This window comes from Festucalex cinctus, chromosome 3 (genome assembly GCF_051991245.1).
Source record: "Festucalex cinctus isolate MCC-2025b chromosome 3, RoL_Fcin_1.0, whole genome shotgun sequence".
NCBI lineage: Eukaryota > Metazoa > Chordata > Actinopteri > Syngnathiformes > Syngnathidae > Festucalex > Festucalex cinctus.
This window is the reverse complement of record NC_135413.1, coordinates 20,280,707-20,303,715: the sequence shown is the minus strand read 5'-3', so window position 1 is coordinate 20,303,715 and position 23,009 is coordinate 20,280,707. Positions and strand designations below refer to the sequence as shown.

Sequence of the window (23,009 nt, the reverse complement as noted above, 5' to 3'; positions counted from 1 at the left end):
TCCTCCAGGTCTGATTTGCCGGGCTGCCAGATCATCAGCTCAAAATGAAAGTAAAGAGATGAGCCTGCATCACGCAGCCCTGTCCTTGCACTTCCTGCCAGTGGACGTTTGCTGATTCATGCACTCCAGAAGACGATGCCTCTGTCACCCAGACACCTCATCTGAGAAGCAGACCTTCAACGCACTCATTGTGCACCATGGCAGGAGAGACTCAGCAAATGCATGCTGTCAAAGAGCTGGGCGCTGAGTCCAAACTGCAGGATGAGGGGACAGCGGTGCAACAGCAGAGCGTCAAAACCACAAAAGAGTCTTCAGAGCACTTTTCAAGCGCAGACACTGATGCCAGAGCCAGCAGCAGAGGCCCCAAGCTTGACAAAGTAAAAAAGGAGCGCACCGGTACTCAGCAGCGTGAGGCTGTAATACGGCCACAGCAGGCAGGCAAGATTGACTTCAGATCATTGCAGAACAGATCAAAGTTTGCCGTTGACGGAACCTGGTCCAGTGGCAAAGGAAGTCCCCAATCACCAAGTGGAAAGGGACGCGGCAGAGAGAAGAGTAAGCGGTCTGGGAAGTCAGAGCGCGGCAACCCACAGCACCTGTATAGTCTCAGCATAACCAACACTCGCTCCAACCTCAACATTGGGATTGCATACCCACAGCAGAAGGTTTCACCAGCAACAAAACTGGACACCGGCCGTGGCCCAGTCTCGGGCAGCTACAGATTCCACACACCCAGTATACCAGAGAGAGAGGTTGAGATACAGCAAGAAGAGCTCAACTACAACCGCTGTTTCCAAGAGGCCTCCTCGAACCTTACCTCTCCAAGCTTTACCTCACAGGCACTGGGATCTTCAAGTGGGACGCCGTCCCACCAACATCTCCCCCTGTCACAGAAACAGCAGCCTGCCACAATGGAGAACAACAATGCACAGTCGGGCGGCCAGCTGATCTTGACTGACTTTCAGCTGAGTGCCTCGAACGCGTGGCAGTCTCCTGACAAGACTTTTAATGGTGCTAGCTATGCTTCATCGCAAAAATCCACTACTCATACAGACAATAAGACAAATGCCCCTGTGCCTGGTTCCTTTCAATATGGATATAATTTTTTGGAAGAGTCAACCTCTGACTCTTTTTCCTGTGAACAGAACCCACAATCCCAAGACTTTACAGACTCCTCTCTCGGTTCTGTTCATGGGACTCATAATTCATTTTCCTTTTTGCCTGCAGACGGGCCAAACCTTGCTCAGAACAGCACTAAATTCAGTAATGAACAGCAGCAGGAGCCCAGAAGCTCTTCATACCCTCACGCCCAGCAGCCACCGTTTATTCAAGGGGTTGCAGCCTCCATTCAGTGCACCAGGAATCTGAGCGAGGACTCGACCAGCAGTGACAGCTCCACTTCCAACTCGCAGCAGCCGGAGCAGGGGAAGAATGCCCTGCCAGACAGCACAGACGGTCTCGGACAAGTCGACAGTAAAGATGCAGCCATTGCCCCAGGGAGCACGAGGAACTGTCACCTGAAAGACACAAGTGTCAACCAAAGAACACAAGCAAGTGTGCACCACACAAGAACTATTCCACACACACAAATGCACTTTCTTAGCAAAACAATAAACAGTTCAACAGTCAATCGTGTTCACACAAGCTCAGTGCAATTTGATAAAAACAGCAATAATAATGTTTTAAATGGGCTACCACACTCCTGGGAGGGGCCTAATAAGACATTTTTACCAGTGGAGCAAAACTCAATTCAGTACGGTGATGTGACTGACAAATTTCAGTTTCAGTCTGCCCCTGACAAAAGACTACATGTATCGAAAGACAACAGAATGCAGTGGCAGCAACTACGGCCAGCAGCCGAATTGAGTTTTCAAAGCAAAATAAGTAATCAGAAAGTGTCCTACATGGTTTCTCCATCTGAATGGCAGGACGATAATAAATCACATAAAAATAGCTCGCTGAAAATCCCCAGTTCATTTCAAAGCAGCAGAAATAGCGAAGCTTTTTCAAACCAAAGACAAGAGGCTGTCAAACAGGTCTCAACTTTCAAAGTAGAAATGAGTCATGCGCAACTATGTGAATCCAAAAATAAGGCTGTATATTTTGGGCTCAACCAAACTATTCCGGTATCATCATCCAGGAACTACAACTTTTCACCATTACAAGTCGCACCCATGGGCCTGATGATGGTGTCGCCCTACGAATCCCCTTTGCCCTCGCCAGCTCACACCCCTGCATCTAGTAGCACCTGCTCGTCCCTCTCCCCAGCATCCACCAGCCCTGTCAACAGCACATCTGAGGATAGTCAAATGTCAAAGTCAGGTGGCCCCGTCCCGTTTTATCACCAGCCTCAGTCCAAAACCCAGTTAGCTTCCGATCACCTAAACGCTCACCATCAGTTCCATGCCGAAGGTCAAAGAAACATTCCTTACGCACCAGACAGAGACAAAGACAACATGATGGGCTACCTGCATAGTAACACACACTCAAAGACAACAATGGATGGGAGCAAAGGTTACATGGACAGTTATGGGATGCAGCATCACCAGCCTCCCCCACCTTACTCCGCACATCAGCTGTTTCCCACCTCACTAACTACTGCAAATCTTGACCAGTTAGATGTACTTCTGACTTGTAAGCAGTGTGATCAAAATTTCAGCAATGTTGCTTCTTTTCTAGGACATAAGCAATACTGCACACAGCCCAATATGCCAAAGATAGAAGACAACAGGAAATTCCACACAGAACCACCGAAAGCAGTGTCATCGTCGCCAAATGTTTCCATGCCACGATGCCCTTCTGACCTTCATCTTTCTCTTTTGGGCCTGAATAAGAATGGAGAATTGATATCAGACAATGAAACCAAAGTTGACAGCAAGGATGATCCATTGAAGCTTAACTTGTTCTCTGGGCCTGGCAACCTCCCCGTTCCTCTCCCCGAACTGGAAATGGAGGATGCCAAGTTAGACAGCTTAATTACAGAAGCTCTGAATGGGCTCGGGTATCAGTCAGACAATGCAGAAATAGACAGTAGCTTTATTGATGCATTCGCCGATGATGACCTCAACACTGTCAAAGCAACATCAAACAAACAGTGTGTGAAAACAAAAGAATCTGTCGAAGTTGAGAACAAAGACAAACAAGCGGCACTCGACAGCAGTTCTTCCAGACAGGAAAATTCCTTTTACGACTCAGATGTTGACAACCTTAAGAGAAACAAAACATGCAGCGACAAACTGGCGAAAACACCTTTGAAATTTGAGCGTGATCAGAAAAAAAACACTAAAAAAGAGACCTCCCCTAAAAATCCCAAAACTGCCTCAAGGGAGAAGATGAAGGAACACGAGAGTAAAGTGAAGGAGGCCAGAAAGCTGTGCAAAAGTGACGATGAAAGCGCAAGTACCCCAAGGTTTCTCTTATCCAGCAGGTTCTCTGAACGCTGCGCTTTTAAAAGCTCTCAGGACAAATCTGCACTTGGAGCGTCAATGCCCAACCAAACCTCCACATCTCCAACCTCGAGGACTGCAGTGAAAGAGAGCAAGAGGAGAAGCACTGGAGGTGGCACCTGGAGCAAAGAACTCATCCATAAAATAGTTCAACAAAAAAATAAGCTCAATGTTAAAGGCAGCAAGAACCTCCAGTTCTCCTTAGTGATGGAAAGACTGACGCCCACTGTACAGAACCCTGCATTCGGAGAGTACGACTATGTTTCAGACTCAGATGATGAATGTGAGCCAGTAAAAATAGCAAGCCAGGGCCGACTAAACCAAAGTAGTCGGTGTAAGTACACATACACCAAAGAGTGTAAATGGCGAGCTCGGAGTGAGAGGGACCGAGCGGCGTGGAGGCATGACTCAAAAGAGTGTTTTGAGGTGAAGAAAAGTGAGGAGATTTCGCTGCCACCTGACAAACATGGTTCCCCACAGAGACTGAAGAGGAGGGGTAGCAGGTCCTCCACAAGCAGTGACCTCAGCACATATGTGAGTGTTTCAAGCGACAGCATGAACAGCCCTAAAAGCATTGACCGCATTGAATCGGACTGTGAGAGGAAGGCTGACATTAAAAAAAAAGAATCTCCCGAAGAGAAAATAAATGAAAGTTCCTCCCCACGGAAGTCATGCAATGAGGCCAGCACGCTAGCACTGACGTTCACGAAATCTTTGAAGAGGTGTAACGCTGACAAGGCCAATCTCTTTGACAACAAAGATAGTACAGAGAATTCAACCAACTCAATTCCGCATGCGGGAATTGTTGACCCAATGCCATCCTCATCAGTCACAGCTTTTGAAAAAACAACATATGGCGATCTCAAATCAAGAGAGCTGATGTCTAACAGCAAAGGAAATATCCCGACAGTCAGTGTGTGCACAAACACACTAGAAAGCACAGACAATCTGTGCCCCAAAGAAGAACAGATCCAGTGTGGCAGTGCAGATAACAAACCATTGCCGTTTATTTCACACTCTCCCACTTGCAACAAAGAAACAGATTCTAATGTTGACAAAAGTAAAAAGGGCAAAAGAAGACCCCGCCCCACACAGACAGAAATGTCGGGCAGCACTCCGTTTGAAAAACAGCCAAAGGAGGCGAAGGCGATCGCTGAATTAAATGAGCTAGACATGCACAAACCTGCATCTCTTTGCGCCTCCCTGATTGATGAAGTGTGCCTTTCACCAACCCAAAGCCAGGGTCCCTTGATACAAAAAGACACACTCCACCTTATGCCTTACACCCTGGATCAGGATCAGGGGCTCATGAAGTCCCCTCTTACATTTGACACTTCATCAATGTTTGGTGACCTAGCAGCATTCGACAGTGGCCTTTACTCTGACATGCCGCTTCAGAAAGACGGTTTCCATTCATTAGAGAGCACAGCTGACAAAAAAGAAGAGTTTGTGCCCTCATTTTCTCCTTTTCTGGAACAAAGAGACTGGAACCTAATAGTAAGCCCAGTACTACCAGATGAAATTTCTAACTATAAAGGCAATTTTGATAAATCCAATGAAAAGAAAACCGATTACAACGATGTGGCTTTGTCTCTGCCAGAAAAAATAATTGACTACAGTGCAAATCTTAACAGCTGTGCCTCGGAGGATGAATTGGAAATAAAGCGAATTGTGAACGAGCTTGAAAACCAGCTGCAGACAACTAAGTTGGAAACTCCACTCAGCCAAGAGGACCCAAAGCAGCTGCAAATGAGCAAATTCTCACCTTTACGACTGAGTGAAGAGTCTGAAAATGATACAGACGCTCCGGGGGCTTCAGAGCCCTTCAATGAACCAGAACTTCCATGGACCAGTCCATTCCACTTTGACCTGGTGAGCGGACATCACAGTCCCCACAGTGAGACAGGAGCCCTTGAGCAATATGCTAGAAAAGAGGGTGACACTTCAAATGGAATCATGATAAACTCGCAACTCCATAACGACAACAAGCCAGAGGGGAGAAATCTCAAAAAAGACATTGCTGTTGAAAGAAAAGAGGACACCTTAGAAGAGAACCAATACACAGAAAACTTGATGAAAAGTATTGAGGTCATGTCTGACTCTCTATTCAAAAGTGAATCCATTATATCAGAACACATGGAGCCAAATGCCACCTCTCTCACAAGTCCACAACAAGAAAGTGAGTGTCATTCAGCTCAGGGAGAGGATCAGAGTGAAAAGGTGGCAATTACTAAGAAGCAGGATATATTTTCACCTTCAAATATCAGGGAGCAGAAGGACAAAATTGAATTCATTCTCAAAGAGTCACAGTCAGCCCTCTCTCGCAGTGCTGACCACATCGTCTGTGTAAACCAGCACATTTCATTAGAGCCCACCAAAAACAGCGCTAGCAAGGCCGAGATGGAATTAATTTCAGATGGCCATGCACCTGAGATGAATACGCTGATTGAATTTTCTCATCGCTCAAGCGCGGTGGATTCACATGCAGATGAGGACACTAATGCAGACAAAAATGTAAATCCGCTACTTCAGAATTGTGTCGTTCCACCACATTTAACAGATAGCTTTCAGGAAGCAGAGGCACACGTTCCTTCATCAGCTACGCTTCTTCAATCCAGCGTGGACATTCACAAGTCACCAGAAGAAGTGATGGCCAATGGTGATGAATTGAAATGTGGTCACGCCGAAAGTACCATTGAGAATAGACATTGTTTAGTTGACATTCACAATGTTAGCCCAAATCCTGACTTATTAGTGGACATAATCACCACAAATAAGCCCTGCAGTCCAATTCTAGTGGAAAGCAACACAGAATGTACCCAGGACGGCTTAACATTTCAAGACATTCAATCACTGGGACAAAACAGTCTGTTAGTCCTTAGCCAGATGGAAAACCTCAATAACACTGACGCTATAAGTTATCCCTGTAAGGCTCCTCAGCTTGATAACTCTTTGAAAAGTGAATCAAATCTGTCTTTTAATGCACTTCAAAGAAAAGAGGATCTTTTAGATGTTCACGACATCAGAGAAGATCTACCTGTGGACTTCATGGCAAGCCACGTGAACTCACCATGCAGAGAGGGAGTAGAGGGAGATCAATGTAACTTTCTACACACCTCTTCACCAGTCAGCCCGATTTTAGCACAACAGCAGGAAATGAACATACAAGAAGACACACATCAAAGTCAATGTAATGGCTCTGGTGACCCAAGTCCGATTCAAACAACAAGATTGCCTGGTGCTAAGCCTGAATACCAAAACGAGGTCATGGACTGTGATGTAGCCATGAAGACAACAGTCGATATGGACTCTTCTTTGACTAGTCCACCGCATCTTGAACTCCCTAATCCTGATACCAACATACATTTCCCAGCTCCTGCGCCCAGCACAGTTGAGCAATCAGAAAACTTCGACAAAAGTGATCCTTCTCATGACGACTTCAAGCTCAGTCCTCTGAATTACAAAAACAACTCGGATGAGCCTCCGCAACTCACTCAATATGACTACATACCAATCTCACCAGCGAGCAAATTGGATGGCAATCCCTACATAAAACACAGCAATGAACACGAGCAATGCTTTTCTCCAACATTGATTGTTAACAAACCACCCACTGACACAATATTGGCACTGAACCCAGTTGAGGCAAATAAACTAAGTTCACTAAATGAACCACTGGACATGTGTTTGGATCTTTCAGCTGAAATCCAAAGCACAAATTCCTCAGCTGGTAATATAAATGAGAATGTGGAGGATGAGCCCGATTTCTGTGAATCTATCAAATTGCCTCTTAGAAAGTTTGAATCATCATCAGCAACGGCAGAGCGCAGTCTGCTTCCCATTCAGGACATTTCAGGTTGTCTGCTCACCCCTAAGCCACTCATCCTCTGTGAGAATGAACCATCATTAGAACCTGGCCAGTGTTTGAAAAAAGAGACATCACCAAAAAAGGTTCCGAACAACCTTCAGCAAGGGAAAGTACTTTGTGAAATCTGCTTCCTGTGCTTCAGGACTGTGCCAGGTTTGAAGAGACATAAGGCCATGAAACATGCGGCCAGAAGTGAAAAGCCTGTTGGCCCACCAAGCACAACACCAGGCAATCAGGTGATCTCGCATATTTATGAAGCATCACAAACTGGAGAGAAGGAACATAAAAATGACTCACAGCCCTCCCCAACCCAAATAGATGAGCTGACAGAGACGAGTGCCGCCCTGATATCAAAAGCTTCGGCGACTGAGTCAGCCACGGAAGAAATGGCAGATAAGACAAGTGCAGTGGCAGGGGATGAAATGGGAAATCACAATTCTCTACTGCCAACCAAAACAAAAACGAACAGCAAAGCTCGGAAGAACAAACCTAGCGAGGGAAACTCGAAGCTTGACCCGTTCTCAGATGAGCTTTTGAATATATTAAAAACAGACCTCCTTCAGGCTATAACTCCAGAGTTTAAAAGCAATGTGCCGCTCGAGCAAGAACAGCCTGACAGACGTGGAACTGGAACAGAGGAAACACTTTGCAGTCTGACTTCAAACTCTGGCTCTGAGTTTGAGAATGCATCACAATCTCCAACTGAAGAGACAAATGTTCTCAGTGAAAGTGCAAGTTTCAATCGAGTCACAGATACAGACAAGATTTTATGCACAGACCTGAGTGAGGAGGTGAAAGGGCAAGTAGAGGAGAATATGACCAAAAAACACCTCACATCCAGCAAGAATCTGTGTGCTGCTACAGATGAACAATCACATGAGAAACTAGCCCAAGAGATTCTTCAAAAAGTGGCAGTCGAGGTCAAGTGTGAACTAAACGACGTCTCGTCAGACAAGCTACAACCGCTCGCTTGCTTGTCTCCGCCTCCTCTCACTCCTCCCGGCATAAGTCCTGATCTGAAGGCCTTACTTGACGATGACACCATATTCTCACAATTGTTTCCAAGAGACGAAGAAGCAAAGAGGAAAAAGTGCCCGCGGGTTTATGGAAAAAGAAATAAAAGGCAGAAGCTTTCATCCGATTCGGATGTTGCTCAGGACTGCACCCCGCCACCAGAAACGCACAACACAACCTCTCACTTGGACAGCCAAACAGATAAGACACTCAGTGACAACCAAACAACCCCCTGTGAATATGAGACTATATCTATCGATGATACCATCATGTTAAACATGTGTCATAACAGTGCGCTCAAGGTCCCTGATGTAAAGACAGTTTCTGAAGATAAACTAAATGATCAAGAAGAAGAACAAAACAACCTTTTGAATCCATTTCAAAGCACTGTTGATCAAGCTTCAGTTGAGTGGAGCAGCTCTCAGGATTTCTGTGTCAATTCAGACTCCACGGCAACCTCCGAGCCAATCAGTAAAGCGGAGGCGACAAACCCAGCTTGCTCTCTGCCCCCGCGTGTCACAGAGAGTGCTCATAACCTCCACATTGACATTCAAAACATCAACACCACCTTTCAACTACCTGAAATTCAGTTCTTTGATTCCAGCAAAGATGTCCCGGTGACTCCTCCCACTGCACCCGGCAACATGGAGAACAAGGACGATGAAAAATCCAAAAAGCTACTAGAGCGACGAGGCCGAAAGCGACAAGAAGGTGGAATAAAGGTCAAAGATAAGCAGTACAAGTGCAAGGTGTGCTTCACTTGGTTCCTCACTCTTGGCGAGCTCAACTTTCACAAGTTGTCCCACAATCCATCACCGCCGCCAACCTGCTACATGTGTGTCCAACGCAAGTTCAGCTCCAGGGAGCAGTTGCGAGACCACCTGTGGGAGAAGCATGCAAAGAACAAAAGTGGGATTTGGACCTGCGGCATGTGTTTGAAGGAGATCTCAGATGTGTGGATGTACAATGAGCATTTGCGAGAGCATGCCACTCAGTTTGCTCGCCGGGGTCAGACTCAGGGCTCCATGTTGACCATCCCGGGCTGCTTCATGCAGGAAACAGCCGTGAAGAACTTCATCACTTCCATCATGCAGCATCGGCCTAGCAAAGCCAATAGAGAGTCCAGCAAAGCCACTAAAGAACAAGAAAAAACAGTTGCTGCAAACTTGGAAGCAGGCAAAACCCAAGAAGGATCTGAGCGAAAGCTTCACAAATCAAAAGGAGGAAGCGGCAGCAAGAACACACTCACCCCACTTGAGGTCCTTCACAAAACAGAAGCACCTAAAAATGTGGAAATGCACCCCAATTGCAAGGACCCCTCCAGAGACTGCCACCACTGTGGGAAGCGCTTCCCTAAACCCTTCAAACTTCAGCGCCATCTGGTGGTTCACAATTTGGAGAAGATCTTCCTGTGTCACAAATGTCCCGTCTCGTATCAAGAGGTGCACGACCTCAAAGAGCACCTGAAGATGGCGCACAAGGAAGCTGACGAACCAGACTCCAAACACACAACCCTCTACACCTGTGAGTTGTGTGCTGATGTCATGCATGTGATCAAAAAGTCTTTCATCTGCAGCACCTGCAACTACACCTTCTCGAAGAAGGAGCAGTTTGATCGCCATATGGAAAAGCACCTGTCGGGGGGGAACAAAATCTTCAAATTCCGAGGCGTTCACAGGCCTGTCAAAGCATCTCTGTGCAAAGATGATGAATGTGATTCCCCTGCAAGCAAAAAGAGAAGGATTCTCTCCGACAGCCTGCAGGAGAACAGCACGGACAGCGGCATTGCCAGTGTGGGCTCGCTAAATCAAGCCTATGAAACGCAGACTCCGAAAGTGACTGTGCCAATGTTGGATGACTCCACGCAGACCACCACTCATGACTACCACAGTGACACAAACAGCACAAATGTAAAGACTGAGGACATTGCTGAGGGTTACTCCGATCTCCTGGTAGAGCTGGAGAAATGCGTTCCTACGGGCTCCTCCACTGATGCCCCCAAGGAAGAGCAAAATGACGAAACACCCGCAGCTAATCTTGATCAAGAAGGTAATGGCGAATCGACAAGCGAACCGTGTGATGTGAAAGAGGAGAATGAGTCTGTGTGCATTAGAGTGGAGACCCCCGAGTGGTCAGCATCTCAAGAGAGAGTTAGTGAGAGGGAGGAGACAATTAAAGTGAATGACATCTCACCTTATGGCGACACGGAATCAAGTGATTCACTTCCACTGAGTCAAGACTCTTTCAGCAGTCTGAGAGAACCGCAAGTCACCGCAAAGACACCTGAGTCTCGACTAGCCCCTGATGTGATGGCTGAAAATTCTACACAAAGAGCTGCCAGCAAACATCAAGCTTCATTGAATGGGGCGGAACAGAAGGACAACATCAGAACAAGTGACAACGCTAAACCCAGCGTGAAGGCGACAGAATCGACACAGGTCCTCCAATCCAAGGCTTCGACTACATCGTCTGCATCACATGAGGAGAAAGAACCCCAGAGAGCTCTGAAGAAGAGGAAGGAGGTCAAGTCCACAAACAGCCTGCCCAGAGTTTCCTTCCCAGCAACTCAGGAGAACTTCGGCGTGGACCCCAAGGCCAAAAAGAAGTACCACCCCAGCAAGTGTTTGAATCCCTCCGCTCAAAGAAAATTCGACGGGCCCAACGACTACCCCGTTCTTGCTTCAGTGCGAGATGATGTTGTGAGCAACAAAATCATATCCAAGTGCAAGACGTCAACCTTGGGGTTGCAGTTGAAACGAAATCTGCTTGATAGCTGCGCACCAAAGAAAGCCGACATTGCCGCCCCTCTTAACGGCGATTACAAAAGCAAAAAGGGAACTGTGGGGCGGCCCCTGCACACCTCCATCTCCAAAGTGTCTTCTGTCCCCATGAACAATTCTTTGAACAAGTCCAGATCAAAGCAAGGGGTGAGGTCAGTGGAGAGTCACTCCTACAGGACAGCAGAGTCTCAAAACCACCTCCTAAGCCAGCTGTTCGGCCAGAAACTCACAAGCTTTAAGATTCCTTTAAGGAAGGACACGTCCGAATCGATTAACTGAGCGGACACTGAGGGACCTGTGAATGAAAACTTTTAACATTTCACAGTTTGTAAGATTTGATACTTAATTCATTATGGTGAATGAGATTGCACAGCTCTTTTCTGTGAAATGCTATCTTAAATACATAGTCACTTTATGTCTTCTTTGTACATGCGCTTGTATCACACAAATGTGAGGACAAATGCCAAATATTTTTTTTTCTATAAATGAAAAATCTTTTCTGCTTTTGCTTTTTTAATTATATATATATATATATATATTATCTGTTCCAGAGATTATATTTCAGATGTTTATTAAAAAAAAGAAAAGAAAAATACTTGAAAAGAAAGTCAAATACATCCTTTTAAGAGATGCATGTTAATTTTGCATTCATCACAAGGTCTAACCCGTGTTCGTCTTTCTCGAAAATAGACCAAATGATGTAATTGTTGACCTGGACTATTGTCTTTGTACATGCTTCCAATATATTATTGTGTATTATTGTAACATTACTGCACTGCATTCTATTAGCCTTTTGTATAAACGTTCCATGGTGCTACGTTGTGTTTTATTGTAATGTGAATGCCGATGTCCTCAGAAGGGAACATGAGACCTGTAGCAGTTATACAGCATATTGATCACATTGTGTGTTTACTGGTTGATTCGCGATACTGTGTAAACTCTCCAAGGGCTCCATCTGTAGGCTGCTCCAACACTACATTAGGAAAGATTCCATTGTATAAACTCAGGTGCGTACAAGGGCTTCGCCGTCCTTCCACCTGTATTCGGAGTTCTTCCCATGCACTGATAATCGTACCAAACTCTCACCAACACGCACGCGCACACACACACCACAAACGCCATCATCTGTGTCAGCAACTCCAAACTGTTTAATACTGAAGAGTATTTCCTTGGACAACAAAAGGTGCTTTGTTTTGTTTATACTGTATGTATCTTGTTTTGTATAGTATTGTAGGTAGGTCATTGTCTGTGTAATGCTTCCAGTCAAAGTTTTATTTTAATAATGTGCAAAAAGAATGACTTAAGAAAGGGAAGTGCATAAGTGCAGTCGGTGCCTCGTGCAAGCTGTAAAGTGGATCACCAAGTGCCTGTTTTATAGTTGTTATTAAAGATCTGTATCGATCCCTCCTGGCTCTTTTTCTTCCGTTGCACATCACTTTGTCGTCCCCGCAGATCTGCTGTCACGCCGTGCGTCAAACTCAAAGCAGCGCTGGTGCCAGGAGGCAAAGACAGATGCACACACATCAGTGACACACTTCGTATTACCGCACACAATTCCGAAAGGTGGTCGCGAGCGTGTCTTTAGTTCATCAGGCCGAGTTTTGTTCCGCGGCAGGCGCACGTCATGTTGTCCTCACACCACGTGTAAAGTGGCTTCTATTCCTACATGAGTATTTGTCATCATCACATAGGAATAAAAAGCCATACTACACGCTGGCTTGCATGTGGAGACGGAAGACATGATTGCTGAAGAATGATGAACCCTTGAAGAAAAAAGGGCGGGGGAGAGAGAGACAAACTATTATGTTTCTTGTTAGACATTAATCTAGTAAATATTTTTGTGAAAAAGTCACCATGCTACTCATAACTCATTTATTGATCAGTGAGGTTGCATTTTAATTTATACCTGATAAATCGGCATCACATAAGCCTATGTGCAAAATATCAAGTAACACTCTACATCCACCCAGACAAAATCCCTCATTAATTAATCAATACAGTCATCCATAAAATACATCTTAGGTATGTTTTTATAGTAGTTATGGCACTCAAACTTTTTTAAAGGTTAACACTTTTAAAACAACACAAACACATTTAGACAAATAGAGAGCAAGAGCATGGGATAAAGCAAAACTATAAAAACAACAGTAATTAAAAAAAAATGTAGACTAACAACTGTAATAACACATACAAATATGTGATACAGCAATGCGATATGGTGGGGGATTGTGCATTTTATTTCATTTTATTCGCATGAAACTATATATTTACAGTTAAAGTTTTGTTTTTCACCATACAACTGTCAAAATAAGAACAAATATTAAGCAAAGGTGTGTATCTGTAAAAGGTGTTGATCTGTGGAATCATCTGGAAATTGCTCTGAAAAATTGTGACTCAATGCTGGAGTTTAAAAAAATGTTTAAAAGTAAAGTTCAAAAAAATTATCTATGTCAGACCAGAATATGAAAAATGTACATGTATGTGTAAATGATCTAGATAGGTATTATGGTATATGTTTAGTAAATTTATGTATATATGTTTTTGGTAAATGTGAATATGTTAAGTGCACTTGTGTATATGTATGTATGTATATGTGTATATGTATATATATATATATATAACTTGGATTATATATATCATTTATTATTATTATTATTATTTTTTTTTTTTTTTTTTTTTTTTTTTTTAATAATTAGTCAATTAAAATTGTATTAATAATGAAATAAGTTTAAATATATTGAGTAAAAGGGGTAGGACTAGATAAGTTTTTAACTTCTTCCTACTCCCTTTTGAACATGTAAGTTATGATTGATTGAATGATTATTTTATTGGGATTTTCTTCTCTTTTGATTGTTGTTGTTTTCTGTTTTATTTCTGCTGTTCATCTGTTTATATGTTCAAATAAATGTACAAACTGGTAATTGAAAAAAACAAAAAAAAAAAAAAATATTTTGAAACATCGAAACCAAATTAATACAAAACAAAATAACTGAATGTTAAAGGTACAGTGTGTATTATTTATTTATTTATTCTGTATTTTAAGTCATTCATTTAAAAAACAATTATGAAACAATTATGGTAATACGCAAAATCTATCACACCAACATTTATTTTTTTTATTTTTATTTTTTTATATATACGGTGCTCAGCATAAATGAGTACACCCAAACAAGTTTGAAAGAACACCTTTAGTTTCCTTTCAGAATCAAGATTTTTCTAAGGACAAAATACTCCCACAAATGTGGGCTATTGATTACAAGCAAAAATTATTAATTAGTACACAGACACAAAAAAAGTAGTTTTCTTAACAAATGTATGAAAGAACATTTTGTACAAATAAGTTGACCCTGAGAAAAAGACTAACAACTTGTTCATTCCAAGCCTAGCAGATATGTTGCTATCCATAAAAAGTCATGGAGGTCATAGAAAATACTAGATGTCGTCATTTTTGTTGTGGGATGTATTAATTTTTTGCATTAGTTAATTTATTCAAACTGATGATTTATGCATTCTTTTATCAACCTTATTTCCATGTTGTGTGGTAAGTACATATTCTACAGAAAACATTATGGTCGACCGCCGCTTATCTTCCGCAGCTGGGCCCTGCAGGTGGTCGTCACTTTGTCCCGTGATTTGGTTTGTCTCTCTCTGCTTTGTTCTTGCTAGCTTTTTCTAGCTTCCCCGCTAGCCACTCGTTAGCCGCTCCAGCTGCGCCTGATTGCTCGTTCACTCTCTCCAAATAATAATTGGTAGTACAGTAATTGGTGGTAGCCTTGCGAAGTGTGGCCTGTCTGACGCACCGTTGTGCGTCTGGTTCAAAATCGTTGCATTCAATTAGTTCACCACTAGATGGCACTAAATAATATACACTGTCACTTTAAATACTGTATATAATTGACAAAGTTGGCAAAAATAAAAGGCAGACTACTTTTCTGTTAATTGAAGCACAATTAATTATGCATTACATTCAATTAATACTAATTTTATGCCCAACATATGATCCCTTTAAACACGTTGTTGACATATTAAACAACTGAGTAAAACAACTGTCAAATGCATGTGAGAATGAACTAAAGATGCAAACTGCTTTTTGTTCTTGTGTCGTGCTGAGCTATGCGATCAGTTTACATTAGTGTTACCTGCCAATTTGATGTGACGGGGAATCTGCTCCTTCCACATCCGCCGGTCAGCTGTGTGCTAGAAGAAAGTCAGAGCGGAGTATATTTTGTTCAGGTTCCAGCCAATGCGTCACATAAAGTAAGTAGGAAACACACACACACAATCCCACTCCCCACTGGCAAGCCTCATTTTATCATGTGATCTATGAGGAAACTCTCCAGAGGCCGAGCCGTGCAGGAGCATGACAGGAACGCTTTGCACTTTGAAGTGGAGCGACATTATCAGGAAGTATGCTCTTGAAATAGCATCTCTTCTCTCCATTTGCGAGGCTCCTTCCCTGTCGCTTCTCATCTTCTGCTCTTTCCCCCCGTCTGCTGACAGCCTCTATTTCTTCTGCTACTACCAACTCAGCAACTCGCTTTGGTCTCTTCCTCATCCATCTGTTTCCCTCATTTGTGACAATCCCATCCCTCTTTTTGCCTTTCCATTTTCATCTCACCTCTTGGCTGCCTCTCAGGGAGGCCACGGGATGAGGGCCGGTCAGCGGTAATGACACTCGGGCCGAGGGTCGTGCAGGTCGCCTCTGTTGGGAACGTGTGGCGAGCTGGAGATGGATGGAAAGAAGGACGGGGATGAGTGAACACGTAGACTGGATTGTACTGAAATTCCATTGGGATGATGTGATGTGAAGTTGTGTTCTACGGTGAAAATTTGTATGAATAATTCAAAATAAACACATTTCCCTGGTGAGAATGAAGATGAGACAGAAAATCAAGACATCAAACCAATGTAGCCTGACAACTATCACAACTGCGCCAACATAAAACGGCATCTCAGACGATTGCACCTGACACGAGAGTTTACAAAAGTCGGGTAGAGAAGGAGCATGAAAAGGAATCGCTAAACAAATGAGAGGCTAAAAATACGAGTGTGTAAAATGGAAGAGGAGACATGAAAGCAAAGTCAAGCACACTTTAATTAGGTGCTTCTCAGCAGGAAGTCACAGCTCAAAGACTTTTCATTGACTCAACCATTTGTTACTTCGCTTGAGTCTGCGTGTACGGGCGAGACAGTGAGAACAAAAGCGCTACCTGTTTGATTATTCCGGCAATTAATGGCACTGCAGCAGCAAGGCCAGGCAAACAAATAAAATGCTGCCGGTGAGTGTGGCCGAGCACCTCACAGTGGTGTCGCTGCAAATTGCTCGTTTTGGAGGAAAGCGCCACAGTAGAGTGGCAAATCCAAAGACATGCCTGTGAAGTATAATGTGGAATGTGGTCAAATGTTCAAGGTGTTGTCAGGGACACTGCGAAATGGATCCGAGTGGGGAAGAAGAAGTCATCGCTAAGAACCCTTCAGATCAGCTGCTTTTTAAGCTACAAGATTCAGCTCAAGCAAAACAAACCTGCTGTTCCTTCAACCCAAACATGTTTAGTTGATCTAAAAACAAAAAAAGAAAAAAAAAAGTGGGCTTTTTAATGAAAATGTTTGGATATTGTGTGCGGCATCCCCCAGGGGTCAATGCTAGGGCCAAAATTGTTTATAAAGTTTCCCACTTATTGAATTCGTTTTGTTTGCCGATGATGTAAATGTTCTCGTTTCTTGGTGAGAAAATGCAACATTAAAAAAAAATGATAAAAACAAGTTATCAATACATTTAAATGAGCAAAAAAAAACGAATGGTATCTGGAAATGTTCAAGCAAACAATCAAGTAAGAGTACTAATTGAAGGTGTAAATATAGAGACAGTAGAGGAGATTAGATTCCTTGGGGTAATTGTTGACTTTAAATCTTCACATTATTAACATATTAAATGTAAACTCTCGTGAAGTATTTTTATTCTGGCTCAATGAGAAATCTTTCTATTCTTTACTGCTCACTATAGTGTTACCATATTTAAACTATTTGTTCAGAGGTTTGGGGAAATACCTACAATTTTTTAAGAATTCATTACAGCCTCTGTTTGTGCTGCAAAAAAGAGCTTTGAGACGGCGAAATAATGTCACACTACAAATGCGCTATTTCTACATGCCTCACTAGCATGTGTATGTGCACCAATCATGAAAATAAAAACACTTGATCAGAATCCTAGTTATCTATTTAAAATGTCTTTATTTTCATTGTTTGGCTTTTCATAATGACATGCAGCGTGAGATAGTAGAGATCTGATTTCAGTACTTGGCATCATCTTTCTTAAATGAAATCACAAAGAGCAATCGGTTATCCCACAGTGAAAGTGATTGTGCATGTCTGACACCTGTTGGCCTGCAGTCTTGCCTCTCCCTCACTTGCATCCATCACAAAGACCTCAAATGCAAATGCCTGCAATGTGACGGACCGAGATAGTGCATTTAATTTGTCACTCCGTGGCCTCCACGCAGCGGTTAACTGATCATGATGTTGAAATGCACCGCAATCGCCGCTGCAAGGTGCCCGTCTGTGACCCGCTCTCGTCTGCGGTTCGCAGCGTGGAAGTCGATGACACGCAAAGGGGATAGACGGCACACAGTGATTCCAATATCACTCACTTCCCATTTTTGTCAATGTCGCTGCCTGTTGAATGTGACCTCAAACACGCTGCCATCAATCCATTTTCCCTTCCTATCTTGCTGTGTGTGTGTGACTTTGAACGTCACATTCCCCTTTTGAGATCAGGACAGATACGACGACCTGCTGTATATTCGCAACGCTGTTACAGGATGACTCACCATCTATAGAATAAACAGGAGTAGTGGAGAACTGTACTGCATCGTACTGTGCCTAATATTTTGGTTACCTAAAATAGTTACATGACAGTTAAGAGACAATATGAGCTTACAGTATGGTGCAGTTTTACACCACTGCAAGCCTCCATGAAGCAATCATGAAAATATTTTTGATATGAATACTTTCGTCAATCCAAAGTGAATGTTATATTAATAATTGTGGATTTTATTATATTGTGCAAGTAGTCATAATCTTGTGGCTGGTCGGTCACCTGACTGTATCCCAGAGGGCATTGCTGTCGTGTCCATCATGTACAAAAAATGAATAATGATAAACATTACATTACAGATACAGTGGCAAATACTGGCACGCCGCGCACACACAATAAAAGGCACTAATGAATGAACTCACAGATGCACAATAAGGTGACATGCGTACCTGCAGCTCTTCATTAATTCACCAGACCCTCCCTCATCTTTCTTCTTCTCTTTCTTGCTTTTCTTCTTCTTCTTGGTTCGTCTGGCACCCTCCCGCCTGCTTGGGAGACTGTGCTCACCCCATCGAATTGGGGACCGGGGCTCAGCTGCAGACTGACATCATCCTTTCACAGAGGAGGTTTTCCCTACCCCTCTCTCTCTCTCTCTCTCTCTCTCTCTCTCTCTCTCTCTCTCTCTCTCTCTCTCTCTCTCTTGCTCGCTCGCTCCAGCAGTCTCTTATCTCGCATCTCTCCCCAGCTTTTTTTTCCCCTCTCATGTCCTCTCTTCCATTTGCTTCTAACTGCTCTCTAAAACCTCACAGGGGAAGCTCAAGTCAGGAACAAGTTTGAAATCGGGAATTTCCAGGGCTTCCCGCTGTTATGTTTTAGCCCTCAATGGGCTGAGTGAAACTGTCATCATCAAGCGAGTCTATCTTTGAGGGCTTCTCTCGTTCATAGACGTGGTTGCCTGCAGCTCTCTCGCATCCAGCTTATGCGTCTCCTTTGCGTCAGTGTTGAGGATGAGGGAATGTAATAGGCAGCAAATTTGCGATTCTTTTAGATCAGCACAATGAAAGTGGAGAAAAAGCAGCGGGAGCTCCCCGCGATTGGAAAAGGAGATGAACGTCTTCTGAGGGTGTTTGTGGCCGCTGCTGTCCATGGTGCTGATTGCCACACAAGGAGACATCACCAAGGACACCGGTGACCTTCCAGAAAAAGGAGGGGTGGGGGTGGGGGGGGGACCTGTTAACGCCGCAGCACAAGCGTGGATAAACACGTGTGCGCACACGCTCAAATGTGAACGCAAACACACGCGCTGTATGCGGTCCGCTGTCTCCCACAGGCATTTCTCTGTGTCTTGGCTCATTTAGGATCGCATTAATCATTGTAAGGTAACAGTGGCAGGTGAGATTAAAATAGATTAGCCCTATTAAGGGATTCATATTACCCACAAACACACACACATATAGATACAGATGTCCACTGGGTGACACACAGCTCATCAAGATGAACTAAAATGTAGCAGAAAGTAAAATGCATCAAAATGTGAACTTGCACATATTGGGGAGAAGCACGACTTGTATGTAGGCTACTGCTGTGTTGTTGTCCTAACTCTCTTCTCAAGAGTTCGCTTTTAGAATCTTGCCTCCTTGTTCCCATAGTGACACTCACCCGTCCCCCACCACCCTCTTCCTGCCGTCTCATGTGTGTAAAGAGATTGTGTGTGCATTACAGAGGCTAAACAGTGGTCGAACGAGTGCCGGCTGGCTCCTAGCACGCCTAAACACATTGCAGAGTCACTTTTAAATCAGCATTCCGTCAATATTGACGGAAGGTCCATCAACCCGTCAATGACGGACACCCGTTTGACACCCGAATGACAGAACAATTTCGAAAAATTGACAGAAAAAGCTTTGCCAGAAGTGGATCTCCCTCCAACAGTACCGACAGACACCACATGTCATGACTCGGGTCATGCAGGAGTAATGTTTGGGTCTTGTCTCATGTCTGGGGTCACGCCTGGGTTAAGTTTGAGTTGAGTTCATGACCTGTTGGGTGTGAGGTCAAGTGTCTGTTTTGTACTGATGTAACCATCATCTAGAGTCAACTAGTTTTAGGCTATGTGATGTCAAGAATTTTTAATGCTCTGTGATGTTAGGTGATGTCAAGAATCTTTAATCGTGTTACTGGGGCAACAGGTCAACAGCCAATCAGATAATTCCATGTCAGTACTGGTACCCACATGTCTAGCCATAACCAATGGGATTGATTCACCCTCTATATAAGCTGTCTGAGAAATGTGTGTGTTGCCGGATTATTACTCACTGTTCCCCTGTGCATCTCCGCAGCCCAATGGGGCTTGGCGTCTCGTGATTCTCGATGCATAGTTAAAACCTTATTTGTGTCTGCGCTTTGGGATCCAACCCTTCAGCACATAACACCGCAGAGTACTTCCTCTTCTTTCCTGGGATCGTGGTTCAGTTTGAAACATTAACGGATTGTCGATAACTGACACGATGCGAGGAGGTAGGACTCAGACGCAGAGTGTAAGTTGGCCAACAAGGCTGCAGCTTTAATCCAACGAACCAAAAAACACCTCTCAAGGAGGGAAAAAAGGCAGAACAAAAGGAGCTCCAAACTGGAGAATAAACAAGGGCACTCAAAAACAGGGACAACTAAAGGCGCTCCGCTAGGGAGGAAAACAAGGGGCAAACTAAGGGCGCAAGACAAAGCAAGGCAAGACATCGAACAAGGACTGTGGAACAAGGACTGTGAGGACGCTTCCATGCACTGAGATGTGACACTTCGGCAACGGAGGGGAGAATGCAGGTGGCTTTTATGTCCGGGTTGATTGGGAACAGGTGGTGGTGATCATGGGCGTGGACCGGTAATCAGTGAGCTGCAGGAAGGGTAAGTGACCTGGGATGAGATGAGAGTTAGTAATTTCAAAATAAAACAGGAACCTGACTGTGACAAATAAAAGCTTGACCCGCCACTCTGGTGGCGGCGTGACAGTACCCCCCCCTCAACGGCCGGCTCTCGACGGCCCAGGAATCTCGGGGTGTTCATCATAGAATTCGTCGATGAGGGAGGGGTCCACGATGAACCGGGCGGGCACCCACTGCCTCTCTTCTGGCCCGTAACCCTCCCAATCCACCAGGTATTGGTGTCCCCGGCCCCGCTTCCTGACGTCCAACAACTTTCTCACTTTATAGACCGGGCCCCCCTCCACCATCTCCGGAGGGGGCGGCGCGGGCTCGGGCGGGACCAGGGAACTGTCCTGGACTGGCTTGACCTGGCTCACGTGGAAGGTGGGGTGGGTGCGGAGGGATCGAGGTAGGCGAAGGCGCACGGCGGCAGGGCCTATAGTCTTGGCAATCGGGAATGGCCCCACGAATCTAGGGGCCAACTTTGGACATGGTACTTTGAGATGAAGGTGTTTCGTGGAAAGCCATACCTTTTGGCCTGGCTGGTATTGGGGTGCGGCCTTCCTCTTCCGGTCAGCAGCTCTTTTCACCCTGTCGCCTTGACGCTGTAGTGCCAGTCGAGCTGCTGACCAGATTCGGCGACATCTGCGGACCATGGCGAGAACCGAGGGGACTGAGGCTTCCTCCTCCAGGTCCGCGAAGTACGGTGGATCGTATCCGTGAACACATTTAAACGGCGTGATTCCTGTGGCAGAGGTGGGTAAGGAGTTATGAGCTAGTTCGACCCATACCAGGTTCTTGCTCCAAGAGGAAGGGTTTTGGGAGACGAGGCATCGGAGACCGGTTTCCAGCTGTTGGTTGAGCCTCTCAGCTTGTCCATTGGCCTCCGGGTGGTAACCTGAGGTTAGGTTCGCCTTTGCCCCTATGGCTCTGCAGAACTCCCTCCAAAAACGAGAAACAAACTGGGGACCGCGGTCCGACACTATGTGCCGCGGGAATCCATGAACCCTGAACACTTGGTCGATCATGACTTCGGCGGTTCTCTTGGCTGAGGGAAGCTTGGGTAATGGGATAAAGCGGGCCATCTTTGAAAAGCGGTCGACAACTGTGAGTATTGTGGTTTTACCATGTGAAGTGGGAAGTCCAGTAACAAAGTCCATAGAAATCTCCGCCCAGGGTCTTGAGGGAATCGGCAGTGGCTGGAGGAGACCCATCCTTGGTTGAGTCGATACTTTATTCCTGGCACAAACTGGGCAAGCCTTGATGTATTCCTGCACCGAGGTTTCCATAGAAGGCCACCAGAACCTCCGGGCGACAGCGAACAGGGTCCTGCGAGTACCTGGGTGACAAGACAGACGTGAGGTGTGCGCCCAGTCGATCACCTGTGCTCTTAGGGTCTCCGGAACGAAAAGCCGCCGTGGTGGGCACTCCTTCGGCGTGACTGTGTCCTGGAGTGCCTCCTTGACCTCCTCTTCTATTTGCCATGACATGGTTCCTATTATGCAGTCTTTAGGCAGGATGGGCTCTGGTTCGATTGCTGTGGTTTCAGGGTCATGAATTCGTGAAAGAGCATCTGCTTTGACATTCTTGCTTCCGGGTCTGTAAGTTAGAGAAAACGAGAATCTGTTAAAAAACAATGACCACCTGGCCTGTCGTGGGTTCAGTCTTTTGGCGTGACGTAGGTATTCCAGGTTGCGGTGGTCTGTCCAGATGATGAAGGGGTGTTCTGCGCCCTCCAGCCAGTGCCTCCACTCTTCCAAGGCGACCTTGACAGCCAGCAATTCTCGGTCTCCCACGCTGTAATTGCGCTCAGCCTTGGAGAGCTTTCGGGACAAAAATGCACAGGGGTGCACCTTCCCATCTTCCTGGCTCCTTTGGGATAGGACGGCCCCGATACCCAGATTGGAGGCATCTACCTCGACCACGAACTGGCGGGTAGGATCAGGAACTCTGAGTATCGGGGCCTCTGTGAATCGTTTCTTGAGTTCATTGAATGCAGTGTTGGCTTCCGGGGTCCAGGTGAAGCGTTGCTGTGGGGAGGTCAAGGCATGGAGTGGAGCTGCGATGGTGCTGAAGTTGCGGATGAAGCGTCTGTAAAAGTTGGCGAATCCCAGGAATTGTTGCACCTTTTTCCTGGATTCAGGTGTGGGCCAGTCCCTGACTGCGCTGACC

At 45.0% G+C, this 23,009-nt stretch overlaps 1 protein-coding gene across 3 annotated transcripts in view; it reads left to right on the top strand.

The window, feature by feature from the left end:
* znf469 (zinc finger protein 469) overlaps positions 1-12,511 on the top strand; it is a 210,030-nt gene extending 197,519 nt beyond the window's left edge. For all 3 annotated transcript variants that reach the window (XM_077516550.1, XM_077516551.1, XM_077516552.1), the window contains one exon: positions 9-12,511. In XM_077516550.1, the coding sequence (XP_077372676.1) occupies positions 198-11,387 (11,190 nt within the window). In that variant the 5' untranslated portion in view covers positions 9-197 and the 3' untranslated portion in view covers positions 11,388-12,511. The remainder of the gene's footprint in view (positions 1-8) is intronic.
* The last annotated feature ends 10,498 nt before the right edge of the window (positions 12,512-23,009 follow it).